Raw genomic sequence first — 16,828 nt, 5'->3', positions numbered from 1 at the left:
TGTTAATCTACCTCTTGTGGCTTGGAGATACGGGGCTCTGGGAACCCAGAGGAGGTAAATTATATTTATTAATCTCTAGTTAAATGTCTCCAGCGTTACTCTCTATTCCTTAGGATCTCAGAGAAATACAGATTTACCAATGTTTTATGAACAAACGGGATAGAGGATTTTAATCAATATAGCTATGTTCTAATTGTTAAGATGAAATGACATCCTGTTTACATTTTCATTGTTATTGTAGTGATTAGGAAATGTCATTTTATTTTTTATCTTCCTGAATTCTAGGGCAAAGACTCTGAGTATAAAAAACATGAAAGAAATGGAATTGAAAGTGAAGATAGAAACGGATGGCGTAAGTTTACTTTTCCTTTGTGTAATAATTAACAATTTTTGTAGTTCAGATAGTTTTAAGGTATCATAAGTAGATAAAGCATAATTTTAAGTACATAATTTTATTTTTAATGAGCATGAACTTTCAGTGGTATATGTGACCACCATACATGTGGCAGTTGACATGCAACAAATCAATAGAACAACAAAAATCCTGTATTAGCATTCAGATAAGATGATAGCACGGTTCATAAAACTACAGCTCACAGTGAAATCATGGTCCAGATTAGTTCAGGCATTTGGAAATCTCTTTTTCATTAGCTAAGTTGCATAAAATAGTCAAACTAAACAAATAGTCTATTCCAAATTAAATGATACAAGAAGATAGGGAATAAATAGGGAAGGGAATAAATAGGGAAGGGAATAAAGCAAGATTGGATCATAGTATTGCTTTTATTTTTTGTAACACAGTGAGATTGTATTATTAGCAGAGGGTAATTAAGTCCAATGGTTATGGAATGCCAGTAGGATTGGTTTCTTGCACAGTGGACATCTTTTTAAGAAAACAGCTTATGTAAATTGTCTTGCCCTCTCCATGGTTGGGCAAGCCAATGGTGTTTGAGTTCTAGCTTCTTATTCTGAAAGATGACCAAAACAAATTTAAAACGAGGGGAAAAAATGTTGACTTAAATATTTTGGCAATTTAAAAATATGGCCTCACTTTGAACCTGCTTTGTAAATGTTTGACTAACCATTTTTTTTTTCTCTATTTATCATGTTCACTTGCTTCAGTACCTCATGATTGGCCTCAAAACAAAGAGAACTGGCCTCCCACCAGAAGGACCAATTGTCAGGGTTTTCTGAGTAGATTGGAAGTAGGAAGTAGCATCAGGAGTCCTTCTGTGACACTCAGGGAAATGGAACATGTGTGAACACATGCAGATGCACACGTGTGTGCATGTGTGTGTGTGTGTTTAAATTGAAGAACAATTAGCATACACTATCGTATTAGATTCAGTTATACAACATAGTGATTCAATATTTATATACATTATGGCTTGTGTTTTTAATAAGTGTGAAAAAAATTGCTTCATAGTGAGCTATTAGAGTCCAGAGCCCTCAGAATGTTCAGGGCTCAAGTTTTCCATCAGTGATGGGAATTTATTTTTAATTTTCTTTAAATTTTCCATGAGAATATAGTGCTCACACAAAGTCCCAGACTGGTCTTGGATCCCTAGAACCCTCTGTGTATCCACCCTACACATATAGCTATGTACGTTAGCCTTGACATTCATAGCTTTGAAACAGAATTCCAGTTTGTCCATTTTTCAGCTTAAAGATTCTATAGAAGAATACATTCTATCTAATCTGTTCCTTCTTTTCAGGCTAAACATGTGGGCAAGTGAATGAGGGGATTTGTAGGAAGATAAAAATGCCAAAATTCTTCTGTGTCTTTAAACACTGGTTTCAGTGTAGTCACATACTTGAATAATAACCATGTCACACGGAAGTCTTAATTTTATTAGCACATTACGCTTTACTAATTATTTAATATTTTGTATTAAAAATAAGAGGGAGAGAAAGCTAAGAGGAAGATTTGAACATAAGATGGTAGGTGGAGCCGGTCTGCTACTCCTCTCTACTGTTCATGCTCTTCCACCTTCTTCCTGTGAAACATTCATCCTTGACTTGGGAGACCTCTTTTGGGGTGAATTCAACCCCTTTGAGAATTTCTTTTCTGATACAATTTGAATCTCTATTCCTAAACAAATACTTGTTTTTTTAAAAAATTATGAACTTAAAATAACAATTTGGCCCAATTACGTGGTATGATTGGTGGGTCCATCTTAGATGTGGAGCTTTTTTTTTTAAAAAAAAATTTTATTTATTTAGTTGACAGAGAGAGCAAGCATACAAGCAGGGGGAGAAGCAGAGGGAGAAGTAGAGGGAGAGGGAGAAGGAGGCTCTCCACTGAGCAAGAAGCCTGTTGCAGGGCTTGATATTAGGACTCCGGGATCATGACCTGAGTTGAAGGCAGACGCTTAACCTACTGAGCCACTCAGGTGCCCCTGATGGGGGCTTTGTGATAACTAAATATGACAGGCCCAAGAATTGTTTTATTTTTGGTTTGTACGGGATTTACTCTTTTTAAAAAAGTTTTTATTTTAATTCCAGTTAGTTAACATACAGCGTTATATTAGTTTCAGGTGTACAATATCGTGATTCAACACTTCCAAGCATCATCCGGTGCTCATCACCGGCGCTCTCCCTAATGCCCATCACCTATTTAATCCAATTCCCTACTTCACCGCCTCCTGGTAACCAGCATTTTCTTCTCTATAATTAGGAGTCTGTTTCTTGACTTGCCTTTGCCTATAAGTTTACTCTTGATTAAAAGTTAATTTGGTAACTTAAGGCTTTTGTTTTCTGGAATTGTTTATTTGTAGCAAATCTCACTTTCTAAAGTCTAATCAGTTGTATAGCCATAGAAATATTTTCAGAGGATGTAGTTTAAAAATGTACCTACTGTAAAAGATGAGGAAGCTGAGAGTAATAACCTAATATTTTCTTTCTTTTATCTTTTTTCTCTGCCCATATGCTTCACTATTCCCTGGGTTTCCTCTTCTATGCACGTACTAACGCCTGAAGGAATATTGCTTTATTTAGTTGGTAAGGAGTTATTTCACAGAACTTACCATCTTCTCCATTTCTAGGTCAGACCCCTGCCCCAAAAGTCATGGAGAGCATGATTTCAGTTGCATCCTGAAATTGGTGCCCGAAGACCTGGGCAATGGCCAAAGCAGGCACCTTTTGTTCTCTCTTCCTGTATCTCTTACCTGCATCCTGGCAATCCAGTGTAACCTAGTCCTGCCCACAGTGAAACCATATTCCGATACTACCTCTTGTTTTCTTTCTCCTAATTAGGACTGTTGGTCAGCACTTGTAAGCTTATAATTTCAGCCAAAAGAAAGCTATGTCATTTTGAGGTAAATAATTGAGAGTTGATCTTTTAGGACGTATTTTCGTTAAAAAAAATACTGATGGTCAAGTGAACGAATTTTGAGTTTCTAGATTGTAGGGAAGAGGTACTTTTGGGAGAACAGGGCTTCCTGGTACTCTTTGGATATCCTAGGGTGTTGCCTTCCTCAAATCAGTAGGAATAAAGGCCATTTTCTGAAAAGATGCAGATTCATCTCATGGTTTTTAATGTTTCTTAGTAAAGACGAATTACATATTTTTCCTAAGAAGCATGATAGTATATTAAGTTCTCCAAATAGATTTTAATAATGACAGCCTTGGCTAAGAGATTGCTTCCATCACTGAGTGACATTTGGATTTGTAAGAGTTAGACTCTTTGGATAGAGTTATCCTCTTTTATTTCATTCAGAACTCTGAATTTATTCCTATTCTCCTCCAAAAGGAAACCTCGCAGCAGGTGAAGATTATCTCAATAAACAACCCACTTGTTTTCCTGAATGCAAAGAAGTTTCATACTGATCTAATGAACATAATCCAAAAGGAAAATGCCAGCAACCAGCTACTGGATGATGTCAGCAAGGTAGGATCCTCTAGTTCATGATTACAACAATGTACTAAAAATAACCTTATATCATGATACTAAGATAGGAATCCTGAAATATAATACATTTTTAAGAGTGCTTGGAAACCTCTCCCTCAGCAAAGCCTTATATTGTATTATACTTTTCATTGGGTCCTTGTAGTTAGTTTTTAGGTAATCACTCTCATTCATTTGTTTTTTCATTCATTCATTCATTCATTCATTCATTCATTCATTCATTATTTCATTCAGCATATGTATCCAGTACACACATATGTGTACTAGGTACTATAACCCTGAGAAGAATAAATAAGACAAATCATTTAGCTTAAAAGACCTTTTACCAAGAGAAAGAAGAGTCAGATCCAAATCTAAAAGGGGTAGAATATGATATATGACTTCAGAGAAGCATAAACTGTTGTTATCATCATGACATTATTTTAAAAAACTAGCATTCTTTATCTCCACAAGTTATCTTCATTAACAGAGATATCAAATGTACATCAGGTTGATTTTATGTAAATAAGCTGTGATTATTTGAATCCTTAATTAAGCCCTTAAGCATGGACTTTGGAGCTGCCTGGGTTTGCCATTGATGAGCTGTGGGAACTTAACTGATTTAATTAAACCTTTTGTGATTCAATTTCTTGATCTATAATCAGGATGATTAAATGGGTTAATATACGTAAGGCACTCAAAATACTATCTGGCCTACTCAATACTATAAAATGTTAACTAATATTAGTTTGATTGAGCACAAGTAGTACCCTCTCCATGAAGTTTTCCATTACTACTCCAGATTACAAAGGTCTCTTCTTGTATCCTTGAGCATATGTTATCCCCAGTCACTTAGGTAGACAGGAAGTATTGACTTCCATGTCTAGAATCTCAAGAGCTGTCCAGTAGCACAATCCTGTTCCTTGCAGCTTTATGCTTCTGCCTCTGGGTCTCATACTGATCCAAACCACAGAGGCCCTAAACAAAGGATCAGATATATAATTTGCTGGGCACAGTGCAAAATGAAAATGTGATGGCCCTTGTTCAACAATTACTAAGAATTTCGAGATGGCTTTAGCAGAGCATTCAACCAAGTAGGGGACCCTTCTAAGCATGGGACCACATAAGTTGCAAGTTTATGAGGCTGGCCCTGCCTGTGTTTCTCCAGCCCTGTCTTTTCCTCTCACTATACTCTTTAGGATGTCACTTTCAGCAGATCATTAGGAACCCTACCTGTGATTTTTGTTGAGAACTTGCACTCATGACAAAGATGGACATACATTCCTAGTTGTTCATATTGGACACAAGGCCTCTTTCTTTTACAAAACCATGCTTACTTCATAGCAATGTTTAGCTGTATCATGAGATAGGCAGGTTCTTGTGGCTGATGTAAGCTCACAACCACCATGCACATTAATATTGTGGGAAAATTCGTCCACAGTTCCAAATAATCTGATTAACCCATAAAAAAAAGTGAAGTCTTATTTTATCAAATTGCAAATTTACTTCTTGAAATTATATGCTTCTTTGTAGGCTTTATCATGTCTAGTAGAGTGTCTGACATAAATATTTTTATAACCAGTTGTTGTATTGATAATTGATAATATTTCCTGTAGAATATTTTCCTGCAAGACTAAGGTGTTTTCAGAAATTGAAAATTGGCATGTGGTTTATCTTGTAGCATATTAAGTCAGAAATAAACCTAATAATAAATGCAGCCTTCTGAGAAGAGTTTCCACATATATGATTTTTACCTTCTTGGGACTTAAGAAATTTGAGTTTTAATAATCAAGTAGAGTTCATTGAATCTAGGTTATTGATACATAATGACATCCAAAGGGATTCTTTTTTTTTATTTTTTTATTTTTTCCAAAGGGATTCTTTAACCCAGAATTTTATGGTGGTGAGAAAGGATTTCTTGAGAGTATGTTTCACTCTAATGAGAATAATGCAAATATTATTTTTATTTTCACACTGTGAGTTTTAAAGGATATACTGTGCTCTGCATAGCGGTCCATGCTTCTGTCTTAAACTGGGGTGCTCTGCTGGGTCCTTGGTCTTCTCTTGCAGCTGCATTTTCAATGGTAGATGGTAGTGATGGAAGGTCATTTAAAACACCCGAGGGCAAGAAGAATCATATATTCAAAACACAAACTGATAAAGGATTTCCTGTTTTGTTACGCTGTGACAATATGCTTCCTATATGTCATCATTAAATATCTTCCTGAATGTAAAATCTTAGATTTGAGGGTGCAAGTGTTTATTGGATTCATGTTCTTTATTATATAGGTTATATATTTTTATACAGTTTTTTAAATTTAAATTCAACTTGCCAACATATAGTATAACACCCAGTGCTCATCCCATCAATTGCCCTCCTCATTCCCATCCCCCCATCCTTCTCCCCTTCCACAACTCTTTGTTTCCCAAAGTTAGGAGTCTCTTAGAGTTTGTCTCCTCTCTAATTTTTACCACTCAGTTCCCCTCCTTTCCCTTATACTCATATAATAGCCATTTTGTGATCTAACTTTGCAAAGGAGGTTTCAGTCTCCTGTTTATCCAAAATTTTCTTTTGCTCAGACAAGGTATTTTTTTTAAAATACACTTAAATTTTTGGATCAGTTTAAGACTTACAAAAAAATTGAAAAGTGTTAGTACAGACAGTTCCTACACACCCTGCACCATACAATTTTGCTGTTATTAACACCTTGGATTAGTGTGATGTTATTTGTTACAATCAATGACCCTATACAGATACATTATCATTAACTAAAAAGTTCATGCTCTATTCAGATTTCTTTAGTTTTACCAAGTGTCCTTTTTCTGTTCCAGAATTCCATCCAGGATATCACATTACATATAGTAGTTGTGCCTCCTTGGATTCTGTTTCGTTGTAACAGTTTCCCAGGCTTTTCCTTTTTGTTAACCTTGATAGTTTTGAGTAGTATTGGTCAGGTATTTTGTAGAATATCCTTCTGTTGGAATTTAGCATGGTAAAACCAGGGATATGGGGTTTTAGGAGTAAAAACTATAGAGGCAAAGCACCATTTTCATCACATCATATCAAAGGTACACACTATCAACATGATGTTCCTTGTTGTTAACCTTGATCATCCTGCAAGTTGTAGGATTTGTCAGGTTTCCTCACTGGAAATTTACTGTTTCTACCATTTACATACTGTAATCTTTGGAAGCAAATCACTATGTGCAACCCCACATAAAAAGTATGGAGTTATACTTCATCTCCTTGAGGGTGGAGTATCTACATAAATTATTGGAAATTCTTTTGCAGATATCAGACAAGATTAAATATAAGAAGGAAAAGCAACTCACATTCATTGAATGTCTCTCAAGGGCTAGTCCCTTTAATTAGACTAACTTAATCATCACCAGCCCCATGATGTAAGTGGCATTGTCTGAATGCTACAAAAAAGGAAGATTGAGATTTAGAAATGTAAAATAACCTGGTAGAAATACAGCTGATAACGGTCAGAGCCAGAATTAAAGTATATAAGCTGCACCATTGGGTATCAAGAGAAAATCGATGTTCCTTAAGATGAAACTGATTTGATGGGAGAAGTGGTATAATGTAGTGCTTGGGAGCAGGAGGTTCTGAATGGAAAAGCATGAGCTTTGGTTTTAGCCAAGGTTCTTACTAGCTTTGTGACTTTGGTCAAGTTATTTAACCTTTCCAATCTTTGGCTCCTTCCTATGGAAAATGAGATGAGTAACTTCATAGGCTTTTTCTAAGGATCATATAATTAAATTAGAGACCTTGGTGTATAGTAAGTAGTCAAAAATATCAATTACTATCATCATCATCAACATTTGAGAAGAAGATAGCATGTGATCTCATTAGAGGCATCAATTATTGTCAGTTTCAAAGAGCTTTAATTGTAGGATGCAGAGTTATTTTCATTTCCTAGCATTTCCATAAATCAGGATGGTTTCTCAGGCATTTTCATGGAGCTGTAGATGAATAGTTCACTTTCATATAATATGAAATATATGGCCAATGGCTCTCTCTCAGAGAATGTTGTGTGAATGAGGTTAATTTCTGATTGGATCCACTACATGAAAACAGATGCAAATATTTGATTCCTGATCAAAAGTCAAAACAAACTTCATCTTGCAGAAAATGTTCTAAACAAGATAGTCTGACTTTGAAATGCAAGTTATTTATTGAGCTAATAAATACTTAGAACCATTGATCATTTTATTATTTCAATGTGTTGTGTTTATCATTCTGAAAAAAAAAAGACTAGTGAAAAATAATATTTGGAGCCTAGGTTTTTTATTATTTATGGAGAAAAGAAAGATGTGCTTTTTTTCAGGGACAGAAGTGAATTTTTATAATGTTATTCTTCTTTATATTCATTTTCATTTCAGTGTGAACAAAATACGTTGCTCAATTCTCTATCCAATGGCAACTGCAATGGTGAGTTAGCTTAACAAAAAATCTAAGTGTTCTAACTTGAATATAGACCAGAGAATAAATCCTCTTTCCTTTTCCTGCCACTCTCCCTCCCTCTACTGTCTTCCTCATCCTTCTCTCTCTGCCCCACCTCCCTCCCTTCGTCTTCCTCCTCCCTTCCCTATTCTACCCTTCTCCCTCTTCTCATTTCTACTTCTACTCCTCTCTTCCTCCCCTGTCTTCTCTCTCCTCCTTCACTCCTCCTTCGCTTCCTCCTGCTTCCTTCCCCGCTTCCTCCATCTTCTTCTTTCCTTCTTTCTCCTCTTTCTATCTCACTTCCTGCTTTCTTTTAGAAGTAAATTTAAGTAAAGATGTATAAACCTACACAGGATGAAAACGTAAAACCTTATTACAAGGTGTTAAAAATACTTGCAACACTTAGGTGTTTATGAATAAATAGAAGGAACTGCAACGTCCATTGGTTAGAATGCTCAATATTGAAAAGATATGTTTTATTTATGTTGATTTATAAACATAAATTTAATCCCTATTAAAATTCCAATAGGACATTTTAATGGCAATTGGCAAGCTTATTCTAAATTTTGTGTAGAAATTGAAAAGGCCAAGAATAGGCCAAAAAACTCTTGAAATATGTGAACAAGGGGGAGAGAATATTTTCTTAATTATGAAGATACATTATAATGCTCTAAAAATCAATGCAGTATGGTATGGGTTCCAAGATAAATGAACAGATCATTAGGACAAAGTAGAGAGCCCAAAAGGAGAGAGAAATCTCACACATATTGGTGTTCGATTTGTGACAAAAGTGGCGCTGCAGAGCAGTGAGGGAAGGACAGTCTTACTAATATACAATGATGAGACAATCATGTGTCTACAATGAGTGAAATTATTCATTCGATTCAAATACCATATCCCCAAATCAGTACCAGGTGAATCAATATCCCAAGAGTGGTAAAGAAAGTATAAATTTAGAAGTGAATATAGGAGAAAATGCACAAGCTATGCAAGGTATTAAGCATAGAAAATTATCTTTAAACTTTGCTACATCATTATTAAGAGTTTTTGTTTAATGAAAGCCACCAAATAATGCATGAGAAGACAAGCCAGAATGGAAGAAGATAGATATAACATATAACATGGAGAAAGGACTGTACTCCTCTATGAATCAATAAATAAAAAAGGCAGAAGACCCAAAAGAAATGAGGAAAAGCCATGAAGCATGCATTTTCAAATTTACCAGTAAACTTGTGAGAATATGCTTGACTATTACAGTAATTACTGGAGAAATGAACATTAAATATATATATGCATATATACAGTGGGTACATGCATATATGTGTGTATATATGTGTATGTGTGTATAAATATATATAATTGGTAAATATTTAAAAGTCTGAGAATGCCAAAGGGTAGTGAGAATGTAGGATAAGAAGTCTCCTACAATGCTGGTGGGGGGGTAAACTGTTACAACACCCTAGAAAACAGCTTGGAAAAACTGTATGAAATTAAAGATATACATACCCTGTGAACAGCGGTTCCACTCCTACTTATGCAACCTGAAGAAATGAGAGTTTGTGTACAGCCGATTACACAAGTAAGAATATTCTGTTGTGAATATACAACAGTATATTATGTTGTATATTATAATACAACAGTATTATTTGTAAAACTGTTCAAAACTGTCCTGAAAACAACTCATATTTCCAAAAAAGGTAGCAGATACACATATAAACTGTGGTATATTATGCACTTGAGTTTTTATTTGATATATTTATTATTTGGTATACTTTTATAATAAAGAAAGTTGGAAAAGTCTTATATAAAACATAATAGGGAATCCCTGGGTGGCTCAGCGGTTTGGCCCCTGCCTTCGGCCCAGGGCCTGATCCTGGAGTCCCCGGATCGAGTCCCACGTCGGGCTCCCTGCATGGAGCCTGCTTCTCCCTCTGCCTGTGTCTCTGCATCTCTCTCTTTCTCTCTGTGTCTCTCATGAATAAATAAATAAAATCTTAAAAAAAATAAAACATAATAGGCTTAAAAAAGCAAGACAAAGGAAGCATACTATAAAATTCCAAATCCATTTATATAAACTTAAAAATCAGAAAAGTCTGACTTACATTAATTTTCATACTTCTAAGGACAATAAAAAAAGAAATCTGTTGATATCCGTACTTGGAAACATACAAAATTGTTCATAGTAGCTTTCTTTATAATTCCCCCAAATCTGGAAACAACTGAAATATCCATTAACAGTACAATGAATAAAGGTCATGTGGAATGTTTATATAAGAGGATAACATATAACTAATACTTACTGTATTAGTATATAAAATATATTCTGAATGAACATATAAACATATAGAGTAGAATAACATAAATGTTATATAGATACCTAAATTAGTAGCATTGACCCCCATCAACATGGATGTCAGCTTCTCTGGTCTTTTCTGAATTTGTGTAGTAAATTTACTTTTTTCTTGCCTTATGCTCTCAAAGAATGCTTGCACAATACTGCTCTAGTACTGATTTAATGACCATTTCTTGAATGCCTAATTCTCCTGCCTATCTAGAAACTTTTTAAGGGTGTTCTTACCCCTGCCTCTCACTAGGCCAGGTCCACTTTTCACAGGGCAGCAGCTGATGGGCATCGTCACCTTTGCTGTGTCCCTTCTGTAATAGTCAGAATTAGCTGATACTGGAACTAGGAAAGAGTATTTCTCCCAGTATCCTCCTCCTCTCCTTCTTTGACACCCTAGGGTATCCTGGGTCTTCTCATCTCTCTTTGTTCAGAAACACCGTCTTACTCTCCCCTCTCTGTGCTTTAAATGCTAAGGATGTGTTTACTGTTCATGTTATTGATTTTTTCCTCCCATTTAATTACTAAAACCTATAACTCTTGGTTTTATTACCTCTATATTTTCACTCTGTGACTCTGATTCTGTCCTTAATCATGCGCAAAATGAATTAGTACTTTTTTTTTTCTGCTACGAGACATTCTTGGTTTTAATCCATGGATAGAAAATATCCAGTGTCCCATGCTCACCTCAATCAGAGCTAGTAGATCAAGGCATGTCCTCCAAGGAGCCAGGGTAGCCTGAGAATCTTCTCAACCTGGGGCTGCAGGCAGCTACTGCAGACGGCTGGTGTTAACATGCAAGAGGAGATGTAATCACCATCTTGGCTGTACTGTGCTCTGTGATGTAATGACAGATTAATCTGAAATTAATCTGTAGTTGATTAAAGTAAATGATTAATCTTTACTTTAAAATCTGTCTTATGATTCATCCTAAAGGCTTCCTTCTGAAGATCGAGTGCCCACTCCTCCTCAGCACACCACCCAAAGCCCTTCCTTATCTTCTTGAACTGCTTTCCCTTTTACTCCACATCACACATGTCTTCTGTCCAAGTCTGATAAATCAGTCCCCATACCTAGTGCAGTCATCCAGGGCTCTGAGCTTTTATTTGGATTCTCCTGAATGGCACCATCTCCTCAATCTGCCAATCCAAACCTTATAATATCTTCAAGATTTAGTAGAGAAGTCAAGTCAATTGAAGGACACACTGCTTGGCAATCCCATTAGGTAGAGAAGGAAGTCAACCAGACCCATGCGGGGGACTGTACAGTCCACGCAGCCTGGTATTCAGTATCTTCAGCTGTGAAACGGAGACCATAGTAATAGAAAAGCAGAGATATCACATGCTTCACTCAGTCACATATTATATGGTTACAGAGTTGTTCTTATTCTGCATATTTTCCTTCCAACTAGAGTTTTAAGGCAAGAAATGAATTCAAAATGTTCACTGCGTTGTCCTTCATGGTCCAATGAACACTTGGTCAGCGAATGAAAATTATGATGGACAATATTTGTATAGCACTTGACAGTTTTCAAAAGACATTCTTCTTGATAACTCCAAAAAGGGTAATAAGTAAATACTGTACTTCCATTTTCAAATAGGTGATAGGATACTCTTCATTTTACTGATCAAGAAGTTGGGGCCCATAGGGGTTAACGAACTTGCTCTGAATCATGCAGTTAGTTAGGGACAGAGTCAGGACTCAGGTCTCTGTTGCGGGCGGGCATGCATACTGGAAGGGGAAGAGAATTAAAAAATCCACTCTCCTGACAATAATTTTCACAGAAGGGGAAGATTTGTAGTTGAGCAGCTGATTGAATAATCAAAATATATGAAACCAGCTATATAAATTATAAGATGGCAGTCATCATATTCATCTGAATGAAAACAAAAATTGCTCAAATGTGAAGAAGTCTCCCATTATTATGTGGAGACTGTGTCCCCAAAACATTGTAGTGCCATTGTGCCATTCCCAAGAGGCACTCCTGTGCACATCTCTCTTAGGGTTCTGGTTTTCCAAGTGTACCTCCACTTCCCTTCTCCCCTGCTTGACTTCTACACATTCTCCAGATCTCAGCTCATGCGTTCTATTCTTCTTTTTATTCCTGCATTAATTGATTCGTGTCCCTTGCCCACAGCAGAGGTTTCTGGTATTCACTGAACATCCACTAAGTCCTGGGCACCATGACAGGCACTGTATGGTCAAGGGTGAAGAAGGCAGGTGTGACTTCTGCTGTCACAGATCCTAAAGTCTAAAACAATTCCCCCCCCCAAAAAAAAATAAAAATAAAAAATAAAATAAAACAAGTTCCCTGCCCTCACCACCACTCCTTACCCCCCCAAACCAGCAACCCAGGTGTACTGGTTTCTACTGCCACTGTAACAAATTACCACAAACTTAGTGGCTTAGAACAACACATATGTATTCTCTTAAGTTTTACAGGACAGTTTTAGAGGCTGAAATGAATCTCACAGTAGAAAATCAAAGTTTTGGCAGAGTTATATTCTTCCTGGAGGCTCTAGAGGAGAATCCATTTATTTCTTTGCTCTTTCCAACTTCTAGAAGCCATTCATATTCCATGACTCCTGGCCCCTTCCTCCATCTTCAAACCAAATTTCTCTTTGACTTATTCCACCACCATATCTTCTCTTATTCCCACCTTCCGGCCTTCCTCTCATCAAGACCCTTGTGATTATTGGACCCTCCTGGATAATCTAGGGTAATGTCCCTATCTTAAGGTGGTTAACTTAAAGCCACAGAATTCTTTTTGCTATGTTAACAACATATTTACAGGCCTGGGGATTAAGATGTGGGCATCCTTGGGGGCCATTATTCTGTTTACCACACCAGGTCACTCCTCTATCTCCCTTAGCACTCTGTGCATAATTTTTCCATCCTTGAGAATAGTTCATATTACGAGTTCAATCAGCTGGTTTCTTGCTTTGGTTGTGGGTCTTTTGAGGGCAAGGCCCATCATCCTTCTTGTTTCCATTCTACTTGCCTTACTTAGGACACCATTCAGAGCCCTGAATACATCTGTATAGACTGACTGCTTGAAGGAATGAATGAACGAATGACGTGCCTGATAATATGTGCACATGTTTTCCAAGGAGAATGTTGTGGTTTGTTCTAAATATTTCATAGCTCCTTGTTTTCTTGAGAAATTAGAGATGTAAATCTGCTTCTCAATAGTTAATTGATATCAACAGAAAATTCCTTCTCTTAAAAAATTATGAGTGACTCACAGACTGTCAAGAACCTTTTGAAGTATATGAAAAGCACTCCTAAATTATGCAACTATGAATACTTTTTAATTAAAGGAGTTAATGAATATTCTACAGGAAAGAGCTGGCTTCCACAGTCTGGAGTTAATTGCCCACCCACACCTGATGGTTAATTTCTTTCTGAAATGTTGTTTTTTGTAGATAAAGCCCATCATTTACCACATCCCACATGGGTATAGATTAGTTGTCTCCTTTGCACATGCTCCAAGCTTACCTCATTTTGCTTAAGGCAGGATATTAGCTGTGAATTCACTTTATTCTTTTCTACGACAATGTGACTTTTATTACACTGGTTGATTTACTTAGAAGCTTAGAACACAAGGTTATAGCCATAAAATCAGTACAATGGTAGAGCTGAGAGGGTACTGTGTGAAAGAAAACTTCACTTATTTTTGGAAAGATTTCAGAAGTGTCCATTGTATTTAAATTTTCATTTCAGTGAATTGGTAACTTTACCACTAAAGATGTCTTTTTTATTTGGAAAAGACATCATTAATTGCTCCTCTTAAAATAGCTTACTTAAATTATTATCTATACATGGCACAATTCTTTTTTTTTTAAGATTTTATTTATTTATTTATTCATTATTCTTGAGAGACACAGAGAGAGAGGCAGAGACACAGGCACAGGGAGAACAGGCTCCCTGTAGGGAGCCCAATGCGGAACGCGATCCCAGGACCCCAGGATCATGACCTGAGCAGAAGGCAGACACTCAACCACTGAGCCACCCAGGCGTCCCATGGGAACAATTCTTTTTTTTTTTCATTTTAGATGGTATGAAAATATACCCTATTTTGATTAAAGGAACAAGAAAGAGGAAACTGAGTGTAAAAATGAAAGACAAAGCAAGCACACTGAGACAATAGAAGGGAAATTTTTGTACTGTTATGATAAAACCCAAACATTTTTATAGTTAGCAGTCTATTGATACATTATGAAATAACTATAAGAAAATATAGAGAATGACAAGTGCAATTTACAAGTGAAATAAGTATGATAGGGAAGAAAAAAAAACTGTTTCTTAAAAATTTTTCTGTACCTTTTACCACCGTTTTCTGGTAATTTAGCTCCAGTGATCAATTCCTCTAAATAACACCTCAATAGATTGTTTTCGCACTGTAGTAATGAGTTCAGATTGACAAATACAAATTTCTTGTAAACTCCTGGTGTCTTCCTGAAGTGGTGAGTTGATAAAAATTCTAAGATCTTTGACCTCAGCGGAAAAAGTACTGTGATTGGTTAGCCATGTTTGTCTGGATAAGGAATGGGGATGATAGAACTCATGCCATATTCTAATAGTTATAGATCATAATTTATGTGGCCTCTTTCAGGAAAAATAATGAATTGACATTTTTTGACATTTCTAAATAAAACAATTGCTAATATTTTTTCATATTAAAATTAATTTTTTCCAAATCTCTTTTGTAAATAGTACCAATGACAATTATGTTTCCTAGTAAATAAAGAATGAGGCTTAAAGATCTCAGAAAAATTAATGTTTTTTTTTAAAATTTTGGGGATTAAATATTAAAGTTATTTTTTCTACTGAATTTCTTGAACTAAGAATTTAAGTGTAGCTTATTTTGAAATATGCACTATTTTGTAAAAGATATATGTCATTTGTTAAGAATGGTGCTGTATGGATGGAAAAATGAGCTATAGAAATTCTGATATCAAATTGAGTCATCATCATTTTAAGATTTCTTGTTAAAGATGCCAGTGGTTTAAGAAATGTGTTTTGTCAAAAAAAAAAAAAAAAAAAAAAAATAAAAAAAAATAAAAAAAAAAAAAAAAAAAAAAAAAAAAAAAAAAAAAAGAAATGTGTTTTGTCAAAGCCATTGGATTTTTTTTTTTTTTGCCATTGGATTTTTAAAAATCATTTATTCTGTTCCTTATGTTTAACAACATTCCCCACCTTTAGACAGTGATGTGCTGGTAAATCTTTAACAAGCAACTCTTGGAATAGGGGGCAATGAGGTAAGTTGGTGGAGAAGCATTGCTAGTAGTTTTTGCCCATTTCCATTGTGTAAAATATTTCTACCATGACTGATTCCAAACACCAACACTCTGTCATTAATCATGGAGTTAAGAAGCTATGAAACAATTGACATATTGAAGACTTGTCAAAAGAGCTGGTATGGGGACCCCTGGGTGACTCAGTCGTTGAGCATCTGCCTTTGCTCAGGTTATGATCCCGGGGCCCTGGGATCGAGTCCTGCTTCGGGCTCCCTGCATGGAGCCTGCTTCTCCCTCTGCCTGTGTCTCTGCCTCTCTCTGGGTCTCTCATGAATAAATAAATAAAATCTTAAAAAAAAAAAAAAAGGAGCTGGTATGAGCTGGCTCCAGCTCACTACTGCCTTTAAAGAAATCACATAAATTTTATTTTCTACGACAGATATATTCAAAAGTATCTGCATAGGAACCATTTAAATATTGATTTCCATGGTAAATTGCAAACATCAGTCTTACTAATAAAACTTCTTATATTTAACTTTGTAAGAAAATGCCTAATCTATTATATATATTTTATATATGTATATCATGAATTATCGAACGTTTGTAAGACAGCTTATCTGATCATTTAATTGTTAGCAGGAGACTTTTATACTCTGAAAATATAACACAATGTTCAAATTGGATAAAAGTGTGCTTACGAATCTTAAAAAGTATTCAAGGAAATACATGTCATGAATCAAATAATGAGCCAAATCTCTTAGCCACTCTTTTAATATTGATCTAGTAATTCTATCTCTGTAGCTCTAAGCAAAATGAAATAATAGTATCTATACACCAGTTATTATAGTGCTCACCTGTGTGTGTGTCTATATGAGTATGTGTGCGTGTGTATTTATGGGGACTAAGAGATA

At 35.7% G+C, this 16,828-nt stretch overlaps 1 protein-coding gene across 1 annotated transcript in view; it reads left to right on the top strand.

The window, feature by feature from the left end:
- The window catches only part of SLC26A7 (solute carrier family 26 member 7), a 113,216-nt gene that overhangs the window by 85,513 nt on the left and 10,875 nt on the right, over window positions 1-16,828 (top strand). The window contains exons 13-15 of the mRNA XM_077876295.1: window positions 286-352; window positions 3,752-3,889; window positions 8,276-8,324. Coding sequence (XP_077732421.1) covers window positions 286-352; window positions 3,752-3,889; window positions 8,276-8,324 — 254 coding nt within the window. The remainder of the gene's footprint in view (window positions 1-285; window positions 353-3,751; window positions 3,890-8,275; window positions 8,325-16,828) is intronic.

The sequence above is a fragment of the Canis aureus genome, chromosome 28 (genome assembly GCF_053574225.1).
Source record: "Canis aureus isolate CA01 chromosome 28, VMU_Caureus_v.1.0, whole genome shotgun sequence".
In the NCBI taxonomy this organism is placed as follows: domain Eukaryota; kingdom Metazoa; phylum Chordata; class Mammalia; order Carnivora; family Canidae; genus Canis; species Canis aureus.
Note: the sequence above shows the minus strand (reverse complement) of the source record. Positions and strands in the feature narration are given on the sequence as shown.